Here is a 19,780-nt window from a genome sequence, read left to right as displayed (position 1 = left end):
AAACAGAGTAGATTGACGATAATAATACGGACGCACGCGATGAAAGTACAACATGTTGACCAATGATGGAGTAGACGTAGGTCCTGTTATTATCCTTTGCAGCTGAAATTTACTGAATCTTCAAGAGTGGATGTCGAGGCAACGAAGACCGATTCTGCGCCTTAATCTCATATCCCAATGTAACGTGCGGTAGATTCAACCCCACGTCCCATGGAAATCCTGCGATTCCTCCGTGACTAATTCACCCGGCCGCTTGGCAACCTTCCAGCCCCTGTCACATGTACTCCCACAAAACGAAGAAGCAGCTAATTATTTCCATGTGACCGCCCGACGCGCTGCTACGGCCCAAGCTCTGGCATGTGGCCATCCGGCCTATGTATCTTTGACGTATTGCTCGCCTTACGCACTGGCATTGGCTAAAACCTTAACTCAATTTCTAGAGAAATTATGAATTTTAGTGTCGATACAGGGGATATGGAATGAGTATACAGGGATTGTTGGGGAAGATAGAGATCGGAGGACTCGATTGCAGTCACTAGTCTCATAAGGGCGTTGAGGGGTCTATGTATAAGTAGGAGAGGGCAGCTCGCAATGACGAAGGCAGGAGTAGGGATGTGCATGGAAGGATGTGTGAAGAATAGGAGGTTGGAATCGGGGGCACAGCTCCATTTTCAGAAAGGGAAAGCAAAGGGGGTGAAATTATTTGCGGTACCAATAGTCGAGAACACTTGTTGGAACTTGAATTGGATGATTGTCTATTTGTGTCGGAAGGGAGGGGGTGTATGTAGCTTGCTTAAGACGTCAGATAGGGCCAATTACTGGAGTTCGTTTACAGGTATAAGAACGACAAGGTAAGTCACTATATCAGAGAAAGGCTGGGTTTTATATAGACGGCTTGTGTGAGCTGGAATACGCACAGTAAGTCTGTGGTATCAAATTGAGAAAAAATGTACCCCTTTTTGCAGTGCAATATTGAATATCGCAACGAGGAAACGGATTTGAAGAGATTAGAATCTACATTGAAGCTATAATCAATGAGAACATAGAGAAGTCTCCCTCTAAGTAAAGGTAATTGTTGTCTGTAGCCCAATATGAGAAAGCGATAAAAACATTTTCTTGACATAGCATGTTACTATGACCACATTGATGCCCCAAAAAACAATATTATCGATCCTACTTGATACAATTTATGCTAGGCAAGCCTGAGCCTACAGGTTATTCAAAAGACTAAGCAAGGGATGGACATGCTTGTCAGACCGTCAGTTTCTTCTTTCTTCACTAGAGCACGATAATCCAAGACAGTGCCTGATTGGAGAGCATAAGCAAAGAATGACGGAATACATGAAGCACTTTATTTACTACATGAGATAAAACAGCCACGCGGAAAAACTCCAAGAAATAGCATCATATTCCGCTATCGCAAAAACCATGTCCATTCTTATGAGCTATAGAATCATATTGCCATAACCGCAATTCCAACATCACAAATGCCATAATCATAACGCAACTCAATATAAAAAGCTCTGTCAAGAGCCACATGTTGAATTACAGAAAAAGACAAAGTCTTCATCTTTGCTCGACCAGAGGATTGAATAGATATATCGATATGTATGTATGGCCTGAGTTGTAGTGCCCCAGCCATTCTCAAATTGTAATAGTATGGTGGGCGAGATAAAGGCGTGACATCAGAGTTATGAGTGATGTTGGCATTGCTGCTGTGTGATGCATGGCTAAGACAGGGGACTTGTACCGCGGTCGCTCGGTATGATTGGGTATGGTGATGTACACCGTACGGCAGATCCAGGGGTTGTAGTAGATGTAGGGGAGTGGCTGGAAGCTGTGGAAAAGCCAGATTAGGTAGTAAGGTGGTGTCAATGTCAAGTAATGTGTCGTGAAGTAGGGTATAGTCTGTTCGTTCGTTCTGAAAGTCTTTGAAGTGGCTCAAGTATCAACGGCATGCGCCTATACCTAACAATCCCAGATACATGATACAAAAGCGAAACTTAATGTGTTGAAATTATTGATGCTATTATTTATTTTATGTTATCATTTCTGATCTAACATGTGCTTGAATTTTTCAATCTGTCTTCATGTCAGTGACTGCGATACGGCAAGAAACTCCAAAAAAAGAAATCCACTCACCTTTGTACTCAGATACTTCTCCACTTCCTCACTCTTAATCCCTTTCATACCGCCAGTCTTCCATGCTAGCGGCACCATAGCCACGCGCTCTCGGACAACGACTTCTCTATTCGGACCCTCAACCGCTCGGACTTTGTCGGGGTTGTTGGTCAAGAGTCTTATTCCCCTATCACCATCTAAACCCAGATCCATGAGCATGGCTGTGGCTAGACCGTAACTGCGCGCGTCCGCGGGATGCCTTAACATTATGTTGGCTTCGTACGTGTCGTTTCCTAAATCTTGTAGGTTGTATGCTTTCAGCTTCTCGCCCAGACCGATGCCACGACCTTCTTGCCGGAGATAGATGATAGCGCCGCCCGAAGGAGACAGCGCGGGGTCGGCCATGAGGCGTGCAGCCTCGTCAAGCTGCTCGCCGCAATCACAACGCGCAGACCAGACAGTCTCGCCTGTGTAGCATTCGGAGTGTATGCGCACAAGTGGTAGCTGTGACGAGGAAACAGGCGGAGCGTCTCCGTTTTCTGATGATGAAGCGGAAGCCGGAGACAAGGGTCCATTGGCCTTGTTACTATCTGGCATGGATTTTGGCGGAATGCCTTCCGCGCGCTTGAGTTGCTCGATCCGTGAGCTGGTTCTGCCTGGGTATAGGCGGCCTACATATGCGCCTCTAGTCATGCGATCCAGCTCTGTCTCTCCTGGACGTTCTGCGTCGAGGGAACGAGAGCGTATTTGGTTACCAAAGACGATTGCTAGATGCTCTTTTGTGTCGACGTTGTTCCTGTACACATGTAGCCACATTTCATGTCCCGTGGTCGTAGGTATGCGCGCGCGCACCTCGCACTCGACCTTGGGGAGCTGCGACAACAAATCTGGGCGAGGAGTGTCGGTGCGGAGCGAGGTATCGACTGGTATAGAGCGGGGTGGCCGGGGATGCGAAGGAGTCGATACCCCTGGTGTGGCTGGAGGGGTAAAGGCGGGAGAGATGATTGAGGGTGGGGGATCGTGTCGCTCTTGGTTTGCGCCATGGTCCAGTGAGTGCTCATGCGCCGGCGACGTGTGGAAATCAAAGTCGTCGTTTGCAGCGGTGCCAATCTGCGGCGAGAAATGGGGCGGAAATGCGGTCATGTTGGAAGGCAGGGCGGAAATGATTCAAAAAAACGGGATTGCGGTCACGGAAAACAGAAGCGCATTACCGAGTGAATTGGTAGAGACGGCGACAGAGGCAGAGGCAGAGTCAGAGACAGAAACAGAAACCGGAGCAAGAGGTGCAGTGGGGGCGAGCGACTGAATGACATAGCCGAACCCGCAGTCGCTCGGGAGTCGTGATTTTGGGATCCGCCTCCGACATTCTACTAACCGCGGCTATGTAAGCAAATTCAAGTGGCGCCCAAATGTTCCGGTCAGCAATTAGGAATTCCGCCCTCACTCACTTAGCCTGCCCCACACCGACCCTCGGAGCCGGACACATGCGGGCGAATGGGTGCTGGAAGCATTCCGCCTCCTCGCTATAGAGCTAGTGCAGAGCAGATTAGCAGAGTATTGCACATACGCCTGAATGGGCATTGCCCCGATTCTTCAACTTGGACTCATGTTAACTGTATGCTTGCATACATCTGCTATCTAGTACTATTGCATGCATCCGTCAATCTACCATGGCACCTGACAACGCCTGATTCGCCCCAGAAAAAAAAACATAACTCACAGATCACTAGTTTACTACCCCCATGCTGTGCCTTGTCTTTAGTCCACTCTGCGCTCTCTGCCCCACACCTCATCGGCATTCTTCTTCCCCTTGGTCTCTGGAACATACCACGAGACAAATGCAAAGAAGAAAGCGGATAGTGCCGCAAAGATGAAGTAGACTTTGCCGTGCAGCTTTGCGCTCGCTAGCGGAAAGAATTGGGCCACGACAAATGTGGCAATCCAGTTAGCTCCCAGCGCGATGCTCTGTGTCGCATCAACCGCATCCGGGCCCACGAGTTCACTCGCCAGTATAAACGGTACAGGGCCAAGACCAACAGCGAAGCCGGATACGAAGAGCAGAACGGCAATGGCTGAGAGCACAGGAATCGCCTTGATGATACCAATGGCAAGTAGAAGCGAACTGGACCCCATAATGGCAAGGGAGCTCAGCAGGCACACCTTACGACCCAGCTTGTCGGCAAGGGGCGCGCAGCTAGCTGTCACGATAATGTTCAACGCCGAAACGGCAAGGTTGAGCAGGGCCGAGTTGGATTCGAGCAGACCTGCTAGCAGCGAGACTCCATACATGACGATGCTGTTGATACCGCTGAACTGCTGGGCCAGCATCACCATGATGACGGCGATGGCAGCCTTTTGATAGTCGGAATGGCGGAAGACCTGCATGATGCTCAGATTTCCCTCTTTGCCAGACTGCTTCGGCCCGGCGTCGGTTGACGCATTAGGGCTTAGTAGCGTTTGCTCCTCCTCTGTGCTCATGTTAGTTCACCATGGCCACATAACCCGCATATCGAGTGACTGACCGTTAACATGGGACGAATCTGACGTTCCCCAATTGCGCATCTCATCCTCAATGTCTGCATGTTCGCCACGAATCTTGCGTAGAGTCTTCTTTGCAAGAGACACGTTGCCCTGCTCGGAAATGTACTTGGGGCTCTCGACGGATAAGAGCAATCCCGCGCCTTGCACAGCGCCAATGACGCCCCCAATGGCCAAAATAAGCCTCCAGTATGAGTCGTGGCTCAAGAAGTAGCCCAACAGCTGCGTGATGAGAATGCCAACGTTGCAGCCAATCTGTGTAAAGGCGCCAAAGAAGCCCTTCTCAGCAGGAGGAGCGATCTCTGAGATGTAGAGGGGCACAATCACGACAGATGCTCCCGCCGCGACTCCTGACAACAGCCTTCCGAAAGCCATGACGGCAATGTTTGGGCTCAGGGCCTCAAAGACGGGGCCAACCACGAAGAAGATGGTCGACATCTGCATGGCTCTCAGGCGGCCGAGCCTTGTCGCGAGCGGACCGGCCGAAAGGGCGCCTATGAGGCCTCCGAGCGTGTATAGCGAGCCCACGACGCCCCATTCTGTGGGTGTCATCTCAATACATTGTGGGAGGCTCGGGCCTGCAACGGCAGCTGTAATGGACTTTTTCTTGCAACGGATGACATCTTCGGGCGCGTTGAGCTCAGACTAAGATAGACAGCGTGTGTGTTAGCTATGCAGCTCGTGGGGGATAGGATGTGAGGTTGGCATATGAGGGACGGACCAAGTGGAAGCCGAAGAGCAGGGGGCCGAGAGTAGCGACGGAGAGGATGTAGACAAAGTAGCCGGTCAAGCTGCTGAACCACGAACGGGGATCCATGGCAGGCTCTGCTGATGGAGGAGAGTCGGGTGGTGGCTGCAGCTCCAAGCTGTGTCTGGCACCTGGGGACGTGCCCGTTGCAGCAGGCGAAGCTTATGTATTCGGATACATTGAATACGTACACGGTCACATGGTTACCTGGCTACCTAGCTACCTGGTCATGATGACGATAGCCTACAGAGAACGGCAATTATCAGTGCTTGGATATGCGAGCGATACGCGACGTGCTTTGTGAGACGACTATTGGTTCCAAGGGCTTGCATCTCATCGCAAAGTGTGGCGTGGCCATGGCTGTGGTATTGGGTGGGTGTAAGTACTCTACTAGTCGGCGTCGATGGGGGCCCCCGGCTGAGGCTCTGCGGGGGAAACAGGCCATGGCAAGTGTGGGACGCGTGCCTGCCTTTCGCCGTCGCCGTCTCTTATCCCCTTGCACCCTCCTGCCAGCAACCCACCTCGCTGCGTCAGGGCCCCATCCATACTCCTTGTCTTAACATCATCACCCGCTTGTATCGCTTGCCCCGTGTCTGCCCGCCATCTCCATCTCTATTCACTTCATCTCAACTCAAATCACATGATTACGCGCTGAGCCTGTCTGCCTCGATATCAACAGAGATCCGTGACATTGTCCGAATGCCATGTTCACCGGCTACAACAACAAGAAGCGCGTGACCGAGCGCTATAAAATCGTCGGCTTCATCAGCAGCGGCACCTATGGGCGTGTCTACAAGGCTGAGGGCCGCAACGGTCGCACCGGCGAGTTCGCCATCAAGAAGTGAGTGAGCACAGCCGAGTGCGGCCATGTCCCCACGCTAACACCACCAGATTCAAGCCGGACAAGGAAGGTGAGCTGCAATACTCGGGCATCTCGCAATCAGCCATACGCGAAATGGCCTTGTGCACTGAGCTTGCCCATCCAAACGTGGTCCATACTGCAGAGATTATCCTAGAAGACAAGTGCATTTACATTGTCTTCGAGTATGCCGAGCATGATCTTCTGCAAATTATCCATCACCACAACCAACCTCAGCGCCAAGCCATCCCTGCTCGTACCATCAAATCCATTCTGTACCAACTACTGCAAGGCCTCGTCTACCTGCACAGGAACTGGGTCATGCACCGAGATCTCAAGCCAGCAAACATCATGGTCACCAGTGCAGGTAAGATCAAGATTGGTGATTTGGGTCTCGCCCGCTTGTTCTACAAACCACTGCAGTCGTTATTCTCCGGCGATAAGGTTGTCGTGACGATATGGTATCGCGCGCCTGAGCTGCTGCTTGGTAGTCGTCACTACACACCTGCAGTCGATTTATGGGCGATTGGGTGCATCTTTGCCGAGTTGCTCTCCTTGCGGCCCATCTTCAAAGGAGAGGAGGCCAAGATGGACAGCAAAAAAACTGTCCCATTCCAGCGAAACCAAATGCAAAAGATTGTCGAGATCATGGGGATGCCGACTAAGGACCGCTGGCCACTTCTAACTGCTATGCCTGAGCATCCTCAGCTCTCGTCTCTCCTATCAGGCAATGCCTCACGCTTTCCGCGTCCCCAGAGCGGCGATGGATTGGAGCGGTGGTACCACCAGACACTCAATAACAACCAATATCCAATCGGCTCTGGGCCGGACACGCCTGGACCAGAGGGACTCTCTCTCCTCAAGCAACTTCTCGAGTACGACCCTCAGAAACGACTCACGGCAGAAAAAGCGCTGTTACATCCATACTTCACCATGCACGGAAAGCCCGCTGAAAGCTGTTTTGAGGACTCCAAGGTTAAGTATCCAGTCAGGAGGGTCAGCCAAGAAGACAATGACATGCGTACATCTAGTCTGCCAGGTACTAAGAGAAGCGGGCTCCCAGATGACTCCATCATGGGCCGTCCTGCAAAGCGACTTAAGGAGGGCTGAGATGATTTTGATACAAGAAGATTACATGGCCCATGTCTGTGACGTGTAGAGGTCATGAATGCAGCTACCCACTTGTAGGTATGTTTGCATTATAGGGTAAGTTCATCCCCGGTTGTCGGCATGGTAAGACGTCAGCTTGCCGATGGACGGTAGTCTGAGCGACGTAGGCGACTTTGTGTTACCGTAATGCCTACACAGACTCGTTTAGCCAAAGCTGGGAGTGGTCTTGATCCTTGACCCGAGGCTCCACGAGCATAGCGGGACTCTGACGCTATACTAGGTCGATGCAAGTCGATGAGGGGCTGGGTGCCTGTAGACAGGGTGAGCACAGTCGACTAGAAGCAGTGTGTTCTGAAACCGGGTAGACGCATAGAAAGCTTACAGCGCGTGGACATGGTCAGGGAAGGGTTCACAGCAAGAGTTGTCTCATGACGGGAGATTGTATTCAGTTTTGCGCAAAACCGTCTGTCAAAAGCAAGCCACGAGTTACAAGTGTGACGTTCCCTGACGGTTGAGGACATGTTGGGTATGACTCAAGACGGCAATGTTCACAAGAGATGGCGCGGGTCACGACTGAGTTTGGTCATGGATGTGGAGCATTGGTGCATGAGCCGATAGCACTGCGCGGTCACTCCTGCACATTGTGAGTTTGATAACATGGCCATAGAGGATAAAATAGGATTGTTTACAGCAGGCCAGCCAGCCAATTCAGACCCCGCCGTGTCCAACCATGGCAAACGCCACTCTACGCCCGTGTGTGCGGTTGATGCTGTGAATGTGTAGTGAATGCGTAGACCTAGCTCTTCAGGGCCTTACAGCTTGCGCCGATGGTTCCACAGGGTGAGTGTGGAGGGGCAGCAGCGTGTATATGGACAGTGCGGCAGGCATGAAGCTCGTGGTCAGTGTTTGGTGATGGTTGCAAGCAAGGCTGCAACAGGGTAGCAGCAGCTAGAGACGGTGGGCTCGTCGGCTCACGGGAGAGTGGGCGTGTGTAGCCATCAGGCGTCTCCAGGGCGCAATGAGACTGCCCAACCGTTGGTCTCCCCAGGCTGGCCTCGCACCAAGACGCCCTGGCAAACGGCCTCCGCCCTCGGCTCGTCATTCACTCTGGTTGCATTCATTTCCTGCTAGCGCCATCGTGAGCAGTGTCCTTGCTTGATTGGTCGGCGTCCACTGCTGTTTGTTTGTGGGCCCTCTGGTAAAGGTAGGCGCGCACCATCACCCACGCGGCATCCTTGACGGCCTTGACCTACATATATCCTCCATTGACCTCGCCTGTCACCTCCCCCTCCGTCTCAATCACTCAATTTTCCGCTTCCTGCGCCTCCTGTCACTCCTTTGCATTGAGACTGCACTCTGGTGCTGATCCGCTACTCCTAACGGCCAACCACTCACATCATCTACACTCATCGACTCCCTATAATCTCGACAAACAAATCTAGCATCTACCCAGGATCTCACCATGAAGCTACTTGGTGCACTGGCTGCTCTCACTGCAGCCATTGCAGTCGCTGCTCCAGCCCACGACGTCGCTCCCCGCAACGTTCAAGCAGGTGATGTTCCTCATCAGGATGACCCCAAGTTCATCAGTGCTGTGATGCGAGCTCACTGGTACTGGCGGAGGCTGCACTGCGCCCAGGACCTGGTTTGGGACAAGGAGCTTGCAGACGCAGCCCGCACCGACATCGAGGAGTGCACCCACGATCCTGAGCATGTAAGTATTTGACATGCACAAGAAGAGAGTAATGTCTGATGATGATAGAAACGCCCTGGCAGTAACCTCTCTTCTGTGAGCCCACCGCCTGATGACTACGAGGCATGGATTGAGTTTGCTCGCACTGCTACGCACGGCTGGCACGAGGAGGAGACCAAATACCCCTACGATAACCCGCATTTCGATGCTGCCTGGGGCCACTTCACGCAGATGGTGTGGCGCAACAGCACGCGTATCGGTTGTGCGGTTGGCCGATGCGATAGCACTGTCAACTGGCCTGGCCGCTTCTACTGCTGTGAGTGGATCCAATTAATGTGTAGGTATGCAGTTGCTGACTGATGCAGACTACTCATTCTTCGGCAATAACATTGCAGCCGGCCAGTTTGAGGCTCAGGTTTGGGCACCTGTCTGTCACGACCCGGCGGCTGGCGAAGTAGTTGCGCGCCAGGACGTCAACTTTAACTGGGCTAGCGCCTAGTAGACGGAGGCTTCAGGTGGTACTGGGTTCAACATGATGAGCCGTGTAACAATGGTGGCTAACACGAGTGGTTTTTCTTGACGATATGGGGTCCTTGGCATTGTCGACAGGAGCGTCTGTTACTCGGATTTTTGTTTGGGTAGGACGTGGTTGGCAGGTCATGCCGATGTCGTTGTGGTCCATCACAGCCTGGTTCCAAGGTGACTTTGGCAAGCCATGTAAGCAGTTGACGATAAGGACCATGCTGGACGGGGTGCAGGAGGGCGTCAGTGGTTACCTGAGGGAGAGAAAGGTATTCATGATAGCCTATGAATTTTCAGTGATGAATGGTACCGTTCGTGGACGATGTGTCTTTTGATTGGTTCGCTCTGTGGAAGCACTTGGCGGGTGGACATGATTCAAGACCAGCTGGGAGGTTTGCAGAGGGTCAACAGCACGATGATTGGGGGCCAAGTGGCATATGGGGAGGATAGAAGTAAGTCAAGTATGACGATGATTTCACAAGCCGGGCATGTGATCCAGGTGCACACAAGCGTGCATACGCAGGGACAGTCAACAGTGGTACCGGTACCATCATCCTGTCAGGCACGCGGAAGACAGTGGCATCCTTCAGCCTTCTCAGCCTCGGCCTCAGTGGAATGCATATATTACCACTAGAGTAGTTAAGTAAGTAGATGGCGCAGGGGCCGTCGCGATTGCGATGGGGATGTGGGACGGCCAGTCCCGTGGATCGCGATGGCAATCGGTCCTATGCGCCCATGCGAACGCAGCCCTCCCCAGGATCCCCCATTTCACACATAACCACGACACGGACCCTGAAAATCTCCTCTGCTGCCTTTCCACTGTTTTTCCTCATCCTCCATCAGGTCCCCAATCTGGCACATTTCCCTGCGGTCGCCCACATGGCTGTCATCCACCCACTCCCCCCACGACCGATGACGATGATGATGATGATGCAACTGCAAACGCCATCGACCCAGCAGCGACTGACCCCTGCACAACGGCCATGCGCCAGCCCGCAATTGTATCATTGCAACGCCACTACGAGCCTCGATTCCAGGCCTTTGCCCGCAGACCTTGGAACTTATCCACCCCCACATATTGAGGCGACTTTGTTCTGGCCACCCGCTCAGCACACGGCGCGCGCGTGAATCTACACCTAGCGCACATGTAGCCCTCCTCTAGCTCCGCGTGCTTTTTACACGAGCCCCCGATGCCCTGCCTGCTGCTCTCGCCTCGTGCCTCGTGCTTGTCGCGCGTGCAGGTCCTATTCATCCGCCTTAACCTTCCGCCTTTGTCCCGATTCCAGCCCTTTCGACTGCTGCACTAGAAACTCCCGTCCAACTACTACCTACACTACTCTGCTACTCCTCATACACTACACCCGCCAATAGATACTTTGAACCACGGCCCTTGATTTGTCTACATCTCACTGTGCAGACATGTTGGAGAAGCAAGAATATGCGCTGCGGGACAACGAGGCGAGGCATGACACACCCAGACTGCCGCTCTCCTTGTCTGGCGAAATCAATGCTGCGACCCGGTATGATTTCCCACCCCGCCGCTTCCTTTTTTGTGTATTTATGAACCAGCACGCTGATCCGCCTCATATAGAACCCTACACACAAACCTAAACCGCCTCATTACCTCCCGTTTACCGCTCGGCCTCCCCCCGCATACCACAGACTCGACGCTTTATGCGACAGGCCTGCTACATTTTGCACACATCTTCCTGACCTTTGAATCCTTGTGGGCCGACTTATTACGCGATTATGCCCCGTCCAACTCACCTTATATGTCTGCGCAGCCAGCAGTGGACCCCGAAGGTGCTACCTCGCCCTTTTCACCATTGCTATCCTATCTCCTTGTAAATCCCTACGACTCGCCCTCACTCTTCACATCCACCCTCGGCGCCCCAACACCCCCGTCTCCGCAACTCACTTCTTTCCTGCAAACTCTACGGCCGAGAGGCCTGATACGCTCGGCCCGATTAAAGAGGGATTTGGAATACCTGCTAGGCCTACACCCCACCGATCTCGAGGTCCTATTGGCAAAGTACCCGGGCGATAAGGTTGCGCAATTTTGCACGCACATCCGGAAGAGCGTGAATGAGAGGCCCTGGACGCTAGTCAGCTATGCGTGGTGTTTCTACATGGCCATCTTCTCGGGCGGAAGGTGGATAAGAGGAGGCTTGCTCCGTGCCCCACCAAGTTTCTGGCCCTCAGCAGCCACCACTGGCTCACAAGAAGAAGCACATGATAAATGTCTGGATTTGAAGATTCAAGGTCTCTCATTCTGGCACTTCCCCGGCCCTCACGATGGCGAGGATATCAAGTCCGAATTTAAGTTGCGCTTGTCTGCTGCCGAGACGCTCTTCACCCCCGACGAACGCATCGACATCATCGAAGAGGCCAAGCAAATCTTCAAGCAATGCGCAGAGCTTGTGGATGAGCTGGATGATTTGATTGGGACTGATTTCCATTTTCCACCAAGCAACTCGACCGATGCTGTACACAACCATGACGGCCAGCACCAGGAAGAAAAAAAGCAAGAGCAACAGCAAGAACCGAGGGATGTTTGTCCCGTACTCGAAAAGTCTGGGCTTATCGATCCAAATGTTATGCGTAGGGCTCAACGCCATTCCTCCCTGCCGAAATCGTCCCTAGGACTCCGATCGTGGGTCAAGAGGCCGGAAGTCTCGGGGACGGTGCTGGCCGTCGGGTGTTTGGCTTGTGTTGTTTTGTTCAAGCTGCAGTGATTTCATTGTACCTGGATACTCATATCCTTGTTTATATATAACTTGCGGCATTGACAAGGTGCATAGTTCGCGGCGAATTCGGCTGGGTGTTTGGCATTTGTATGTATGGGGTTTGGTGTTTAGGGTTTAATGGTTCTGGCAACTGAGTGTTTTTTGGTGCATGTATGAATGGATGGATGGAGCGTTGATTGAGCATATACACATGGGGTTTATTTTATTTTATTTTGTTTTTCCTTTACTTGTTTCTTAGCATGGTTATGAAGGATAGTATTTGCTGCATAGTTGGCGGGACGAACTGTCGAACTAGGGATACCCCCTTCTGCTCTTTTTTTCCGAGTAATCACTTGCTATGATTTAGATACTGTGCTGCATATTCGTATTCTTCCTTTTACGTTTGTCCTTTACATGGCATGTCACGAGATTATGTGCTGGCTTTGTTATCGTTGTACTAATATAAATGTGCTTCTTGGTGTTTGGTGTCACGTTTGGTTTCATCATATATGTAAGGAGCGACGATAGTTGGTTATTCTATATAACGAGATCCGAAATGGAGATACAGAAGGGGACGTAAAATAGAAAAAACAAGGACGAAGTAGAGAGGACAAGGATACAAAGGTAGACGCAAAACATGACTCTTTGCCAAAATGGAAGAGTGAAAAGACTCGATGTACTCACTACTGTGTTGTTGGGGTTTCCTCTGTTCTTTTCGTTTTTTTGTCGTTTTCTGTATTTAGGTATTGTAAGAAGTTGAGAAAGGAAACTCTGGCGACATTATACTTGTTCTTGTGGGGGTTACTCGTCAGACGATGATTTGCGCCCGTTCCTCCTTCTTTCTACTCATGTTTTTTGGACTCCGTAATGTTGTAGCGACATGAGATTGCATGCGAGTAGGAAAAGATGCCGCCGTGTCTTGAGTGATGGTCTAATTGCCGTCATAGTGTTGTAAGGCTTCTAGGAGTGGCCTATACTCCATCGCCTTCCAAAGTATCATATGTGCCGTGGACCTTGCGAAGATGGGTGCGAAGATCGGCCTTACGGAAGTAACCCTTGCTATTTACGCGGTCACAGCCAGGTTGTGGGCATGGAAACTCGGACTCGTCGTGAATGGTACGCATGTGCTTGATGTATTCTCTCGAGGTGGAGAATATACCATCTTTTCCCGCCTTGTGGGCACACCCTAAATTCCGGCACCAATAACGTCCGTACGACCAGTTTTCATCCCGGTCATTCTCGCCAATATGATGATAATTCCGGACGTGTTGTATGAGATGATCTCTACGCTTGAAACCCTTGGATCCCCTATACTTCCTGCAGTACCTACAGGGGAAACGTGGAGCATCATCTTGATGTTCTCTCTGGTGCCGTCGGTATGTTCCGAATAGAGTGAACTTCTTGTCGCAATCATCATGCTTACAGGCAAATCCTGGATGGCCTGATTGATAACAATGAGAGGCCAAGTCACGTGGGTTGCAAAAAACCACCAGACATTGATCGCATTTGCGACTAGCTGCATGCGATTTCTGTGAGCAGGCTTCAGGGTACTTGAATGATTCAGTCCAAGATCCTTGGGCGTCTATTCCAAAATTCTCCGCTGGAAAGCTTTCCTGGGGAGCAAAGATAGACGGATGTGCCTGAGATTGATCCATAATACCGCTTGTATCATAGGCATCGGCTCTGACGGAGTCACCCAACATGCGGCGAGGAGGTAAGCTTGAATGTAGATAATATAGGGACACGACAGCACATACTTTTCCATTTCATCCATGCCAGCCGAAACATTTGACTGAGAGGCTACGTTGTTTCCAAACGTAACACCATTCTCTGGAAAGGATAAAGCTGTGTTGGGTATCCCATAGACCTGCGTGTCGGAGCTGATGGTTTGTATCCCCAACACCAGCTGGTCATCCAGCAGCATGTCATCGACATAATTGTTGTAGCCTGATGTCGGGCCAAGTATGTCGGAGGTAAGAAAACCTGCTTGAAGAAAGTCGGGCAATCCCTGCGCAAGCCATGGATCTGATATGTGCCAAAGATCTTCATTATTTCTGCTAGAAGACGAAAAACCCTTTGTGTTAGTAGAGTGTAAAAAAAAATCTCACCCAGATTCTGGAAAAGCGTCGCCGTTCATGATTGGCAAGGCAGATGGTGGCTGCAGTCTGACTAGTCGAAAGCGTCGAAGCGAGATGAGAGCCAAGTGTTGATGTGTTATCAGTCGTAAAGCGGCAGGAAGGCTGAGAGCGGTTGAGGAAACGGATAGGAGTGATTTCAGGTGGAGAATTACGCTGAGGGTCAACAGTATTACATACTGCCTCGCAATGAAGCGACTTGCTGCTTTAACCGAGGAAGTTTAAGGACCAGGGTACATCAGGCTGGGCTCATCATGGCGCTTTGGCGGCGATATCATTGGAGCTGGTGAAAAAAGGGCATTGGCCCTTTTTTGGTGGACGCGAGTCAGTATGATGCAAGCTGAAGCAAGTTCCCATCCTTGAGTAACAGCTGAGAAGAAGGATCAGATGTTCTGGTCCAGTAGGCCCCCGAATCGTAGCTGATAGTGCAGTTGCAGCGAAATCACAAGAGATTGCAAGATGGAGTACACAAGGCTGGCCGTTTGGCTGTGGACAGCAGCCTTGAGGAGTCGGCGGTAGTAGAAATACGCTATACGCAACAAGTTTAAGGCCTGTACGACAATGGGTCTCGAGCATTTCAATTGATCAGCTACGTCAGTAGATGCAAAGGACCAAGAGCATATCGTCAGTGAAGAAAAGGATCAAATGCGCCAAAGCAATACATGTTGTATTTAAATGAGGACTTGGAAAGACCTTTCAATGATGAATAAAGCAAGACTGTAAACCCAACCAGAACTCCTCGCTAGCCAAGATAATAGCAATGTAAAGAGAAAACCATGGTGCCGCTGCTATAAACTCGCAAGCTTATCAAGACACACGCACATTGAACGAAGCCGCTCAGATAAACTTCCTCACCACCATGAAGAGCAGGGCAGCCACCAAGCCGTAAATACATGTGTCAATCCAAGCGAGATCAGGACTCGTTTGCGTGACTTGCTGGAGTGGCGATTGTGCAGGTGTAGTTCTCGTGGGTCTTATCACCGGCACGCTACGTGCAGCTTGAACAGGGCTCGTACTTGGAGTCATCGCTGTGGTTGCATCAACTACTGACGATGCAGCCGCTGTTTCCTTGCTAGCAGACGCCGTATCAGCCGGACTATCGACTGCGCGTCCTTTGCCCTTGTCCATGTTGCTATCGCCATCCTCACCTTTCCCCAGCTCGTCTCGATACGCCAATCTCAACTCCTCAGGCACTTCTTCTTCCTTTCTCTTCCCTTCTTTCTCCTCAATCTCCTTGGCAAGCGCAGCCCTCTCCTCGATGATCTCGGCATTGCTCTTCGCGCACCCCGCGCACTTCCACGCTCCGCTCTCTTTAGCCATGCGCTGCCGGGCTTCCTTGCTGCACTCGATGCCGCCGAGCTGGCCCTTTGCATCCGTATCCATGAAGCTTCTCAACGCGACAAGTGCTGTGCGGACGCCCCAGGCGGGCTGCCATGTCTCTTCGTGGTGGCCTGATATGCTGAGGCATATCTCGCGATTGACTTCGAAGCGGCCAGTGGGGGTCAGGAAGCGGAACGATGGCGGTCGCAGCGGGTACGAAGAGGGGAGGATGATGCGACCGTGATATATGCCGCCCGCATAGGCTGACGGTTCCGGCGGGCCGCAGATTGTAAAGTGCCATTCGAAGAGGTTGGTTTCCAGCGGCTCGGCATGGTAGTCTGGAGAGGGCGATAGCGAGAGCTCTGAAGCTTCTTTCACTGCGATCGCCTTAGTGATGCGACAGGTCTGGCGAGCAGGACAGGTACGTACGTATGCGCTTGATGGTGGGGTTCTTGGTATTGAATTGCCCGCGGGTGGACATGGTGAAGGAGAGAGGGGTATGTGCGTGTTTCTGGTGCTAGAGCTGGGCGATGGGGTCAGTGGGAAGGTTAGTCGAGGAGATTGAAGTCTAAAGTATGTATGGATCAACAGTGGACATGCAGCGTCGGCGGTTGAAACGCAATGGCGCAGAATGCAACGTAGACGTCGACGCGCATTTACGTCCTTGGTAAGCGCCGCACCGCCGATATCGATAAGCACGGCTCTCACCCCTCACCCTGCCTCTGCCTTGCCCATCGACGCTCAGTCCCCGCCCTCCCATTCACGATGAAGATTCTGGTAGGCCCTTATCATGGGATTGCACCGTGTGTAATCAAGTGAAAGGCTTGAGTAGCCGCGTGGGGTTCACCTGGGCTGATCAAATCACCGTCTGGGGCGGGCGACGCCCTGCATCCACCCGTGACACTTGACATCTGTCGCATGCTACCGTCGTCACCCACACCCAATCACCCTTACAACGGCATCATCAATGTAACAGAGACAGCCAAATAACATGGCGCGCCAGATTCAACATACATACATGTGTGCATGGCCAAACACCCAACAGCCTTATCATCATCACCGCACCAGGCTATTAATATACGCCACTCCTTCTTCCCGGTCACTGTCTCCTTCGACGTAACTTCGGTCCTTGCGAAACACAAAATTGTTGCTCTCGTCCGCGTAGCTTGGCCACTCGGGCGTATTCGGCACTGCAATCCTCGTTAGCAGCTTCACGATACTAGTCTGAGCGATGATACATACCTCCGTGACCGTTGGGATCCAGATCGTATGCAAAAGCGGTCCACATGCGCATCACAAGTTTGGAGAGGGCGAGGTTCTCGGGCGCGTTCCCCAACGGCGTCATCTGCTGTTCCGTGTTGCCAAACACAAACGGTATCTACGAATGTCAGCCTCGCCAAGTCCCACAACGACGAACATAGGCTGTTGCCTACCTCGGAGAAATGGTTGACCCCAATATTATCTGGTGTGTTATTGAACTTTGGTGCGTCCCACCGGTATGAATATACACGGTCCACATGCTCGCTCATGCTTCGAGCCAACAGCCTTCTTGGGGCGTACATGGCCAGATCCGTCGCAATGCTCTGATATCGCTTGTATTGCAGGCCAAACTGCGGCCATGTGCGGTTGCCCCATCCATATGGCAGCCCAAGCGCTGGATCATCCGGGTAAAGCTTTAACAGTGTTTCTGCAACACTCTCGTTGATATTCCAGCGCTTCGAGTGCACAAGCTCATGAATGGCTCTCGAGTCGCTGTCTACACCATTGACACCGAATCCCTCATCCGTGTTTGTACCAAGGATAAGCGGGATCTTGGCAAACTTTCCTTTTTTCAACGATTGCTGTCCGTATCTGGGGACAAAGGTGCCGTCTATTACATGAAACCACTCTAGGCCTCGAAATCCATATGGTGCAATAGTCTCGAATGGTACATCGCGAAGACATCGAAGCGTGTCCTTTGTACCAGCACACCCGACCGTTTCCGTTAGATTGTCGTACATTTTCTGGTACCAAGCCGTTCCGTTTAGCGGTGGGCCAACAGCGCCGCCACTTTCGAGAATCGCAGCACGGAAGAGGCCATTATTCTTGCCGTCGTAGGCTGCAATGTGATCGCCTACAGAATACGCACCCGCCGACTCGCCCCATATAGTGACCTTGGAAGGATCGCCGCCAAAAGCAGAAATGTGCTTGTTGACCCACTGCATTGCCAGCCGCTGGTCGCGAAGACCGAGGTTTTCCGCGCCGGCTTTCTTGACCTCCTTGCTGTACAAGAAGCCAAATGCTGCCATACGGTAATTGATAGATATGCCAATGACAGGCTTCTTATTCAGCACTGACTGTTCTACTATGAAGCTCATGTTGTACCTGTACTGAATCAGAAGGTGTTTCCCATTATTCCAGTTCTCTCTCTTACCGTGGATCAGTTGTAGCCCCTTGTGTCCAGCCGCCCCCATAAATCCACAGGAGAACTGGAAGCTTGGTCTCATTCATTCTCGGCTTGATGATGTTGAGATGTAAACAGTCTTCACCGATTCGAGTCAAGTTACCAGCTACCAGTGCGTTAGTATCCCCTCCATAGCCCACGCAATCAACTCCGTATTGTGTGGCATTATACACCTTCTCCGGAGCATTGTCGATGAGTCTGGCTGGAGCGAAGCGGTCGGGCTTGGGCGCATACTTGATGCCTAAGAAGAGATCTTGATCAAACTCGGCAAGGTAACGACCTTGATATATACCCGAATTTGAGTGGACAACAGGAGAAGCTGCAGTGGTAAGACTTGCAAAGCCCGCCACTGCCAAACAAGCACCGGAAAACTTCATGGCAACAACTGATTGCTGGCGATACGAGCATCTCTCCCTCTCTTCATATACTTTCAAGTACAATTACAAAAACGCTGCGATTGAGAATAGAGGCGTTCTCGTACACTGCGAAACTTCCACCAATCAGGCCCTTCTAGAGGCATCCTACCGTAGCTTGGCGATGCAGTGTTGGTCATTGTTTACACAACGTACTGCTGAACAACACCAATAGGCCTACCAGGTAATCAGAGACCCCGAAATCCAAGTTTCCCAATTACCAGTTTCGACAATCATCTCTTATACTATCTTCATCGTAACAATAGCAGCCGCTTTCATCATCATTACTTGTGATGGTAGATGTTGGGTTGCAGAAGCGAGAAGCAGCAACCACCCAATAAGTCACATTAGCCGGGAAAATGCACCCAAAACCTCATAAGTAGCACGTCCTTTTGAATTAATCCGGGGAAAAAAATCGAAGCTAGGGCGGCTCCACACTTATTTTCCCCTCCCCCCCCCCGCACAGAAAAAAACAAAACGTCTCGTTCGCTGTACTTTTGCAATCTGGCGTTTGAGATTTCCCGTGAGCAATACACATGTGCGTGCAACTTTGCATTGTGTGTTGTCGATTGTTGGGGTGGGATCTCCGATCGCCAGAGCAGAGATGGGCGATGGCGCATTGAGCAGTAGGAGTAAAGTAAATGAATGCAGGTGAATATTTGTAAGCTTGGCAGAAGGGCTAGTGAGAGTGGGATCGATTGAAGCTGGTGGTGTGAGGGTAGCGATGCTGTATAAGCCACGTGCAGGAGGTATTTGGAAGCTCTTGTGACGCGTTGTGCATTCGATGCTTGGTTCTGGCCCAGTTTGATTTTTTTTTCAAGGCAGATTGGAAGGGGCGGTTAGAGATTTTCCTTTTATTCGTATTCGATGGATGTTGTGTAGAGATTGGGTAGATGTTGAGAAAACTGCGATGGTGATAGTAGCACATATGCTCTTGCTAATGGAGCTTTGCAAATCGAGTTTGCGAATGATGTCTCCGGACCAGCAGTGCAGTGAAGCTGAACGGATTCAGCGCCAAGATAGGGGCTAGCCACGACGTTTGTCTTCTCGATATAAACTCCACCAGTGTTTAAATACTCGTCTCTACTCAAACCAAATTATTAGTGTGCTGGAAAAGTTTAGTTCCTATAGGCATCATCTGAGAGTTTGTAG

General features: G+C 51.3%; 8 protein-coding genes across 8 annotated transcripts; 4 read left to right on the top strand and 4 right to left on the bottom strand.

Moving 5' to 3' along the window:
• Positions 1-2,046: 2,046 nt before the first annotated feature.
• COCMIDRAFT_31581 (uncharacterized protein) lies at positions 2,047-5,476 on the bottom strand (the record flags this gene model as incomplete). Its single annotated transcript, XM_007684146.1, has 5 exons — positions 2,047-2,082; positions 2,143-3,231; positions 3,889-4,589; positions 4,644-5,304; positions 5,381-5,476. The coding sequence occupies 5 exons, from the start codon at positions 5,474-5,476 to the stop codon at positions 2,047-2,049; spliced, it is 2,583 nt and encodes an 860-aa protein (XP_007682336.1).
• Positions 5,477-6,111: 635 nt separating this feature from the next.
• COCMIDRAFT_31580 (uncharacterized protein) lies at positions 6,112-7,376 on the top strand (the record flags this gene model as incomplete). Its single annotated transcript, XM_007684145.1, has 2 exons — positions 6,112-6,248; positions 6,299-7,376. 2 exons carry the CDS (start codon positions 6,112-6,114, stop codon positions 7,374-7,376), a joined length of 1,215 nt encoding a protein of 404 aa, XP_007682335.1.
• Positions 7,377-8,638: 1,262 nt separating this feature from the next.
• Positions 8,639-8,818, top strand: COCMIDRAFT_80086 (uncharacterized protein; the record flags this gene model as incomplete). The annotated part of the gene is made up of 1 exon (XM_007684201.1): positions 8,639-8,818. A coding segment is annotated over one exon (180 nt), but the record flags the coding sequence as incomplete, so codon positions are not given.
• Positions 8,819-8,838: 20 nt separating this feature from the next.
• COCMIDRAFT_234 (uncharacterized protein) lies at positions 8,839-9,568 on the top strand (the record flags this gene model as incomplete). The annotated part of the gene is made up of 3 exons (XM_007684099.1): positions 8,839-9,090; positions 9,139-9,385; positions 9,435-9,568. The coding sequence occupies 3 exons, from the start codon at positions 8,839-8,841 to the stop codon at positions 9,566-9,568; spliced, it is 633 nt and encodes a 210-aa protein (XP_007682289.1).
• A 1,442-nt stretch (positions 9,569-11,010) lies between these two features.
• On the top strand, positions 11,011-12,326 carry COCMIDRAFT_80432 (uncharacterized protein; the record flags this gene model as incomplete). The annotated part of the gene is made up of 3 exons (XM_007684200.1): positions 11,011-11,111; positions 11,183-12,077; positions 12,129-12,326. 3 exons carry the CDS (start codon positions 11,011-11,013, stop codon positions 12,324-12,326), a joined length of 1,194 nt encoding a protein of 397 aa, XP_007682390.1.
• Positions 12,327-13,321: 995 nt separating this feature from the next.
• Positions 13,322-13,681, bottom strand: COCMIDRAFT_62707 (uncharacterized protein; the record flags this gene model as incomplete). The annotated part of the gene is made up of 1 exon (XM_007684199.1): positions 13,322-13,681. A coding segment is annotated over one exon (360 nt), but the record flags the coding sequence as incomplete, so codon positions are not given.
• Positions 13,682-15,289: 1,608 nt separating this feature from the next.
• COCMIDRAFT_21410 (uncharacterized protein) lies at positions 15,290-16,253 on the bottom strand (the record flags this gene model as incomplete). Its single annotated transcript, XM_007684127.1, has 2 exons — positions 15,290-16,149; positions 16,202-16,253. The coding sequence occupies 2 exons, from the start codon at positions 16,251-16,253 to the stop codon at positions 15,290-15,292; spliced, it is 912 nt and encodes a 303-aa protein (XP_007682317.1).
• Positions 16,254-16,828: 575 nt separating this feature from the next.
• COCMIDRAFT_21409 (uncharacterized protein) lies at positions 16,829-18,592 on the bottom strand (the record flags this gene model as incomplete). The annotated part of the gene is made up of 4 exons (XM_007684126.1): positions 16,829-16,962; positions 17,015-17,150; positions 17,206-18,136; positions 18,186-18,592. 4 exons carry the CDS (start codon positions 18,590-18,592, stop codon positions 16,829-16,831), a joined length of 1,608 nt encoding a protein of 535 aa, XP_007682316.1.
• Between the last annotated feature and the right edge of the window lie 1,188 nt (positions 18,593-19,780).

The sequence above is a fragment of the Bipolaris oryzae genome (genome assembly GCF_000523455.1).
Source record: "Bipolaris oryzae ATCC 44560 unplaced genomic scaffold scaffold_1, whole genome shotgun sequence".
NCBI classification, from domain to species: domain Eukaryota; kingdom Fungi; phylum Ascomycota; class Dothideomycetes; order Pleosporales; family Pleosporaceae; genus Bipolaris; species Bipolaris oryzae.
The sequence above is the reverse complement of the archived record's forward strand: the minus strand, read 5'-3'. Positions and strand labels throughout refer to the sequence as shown.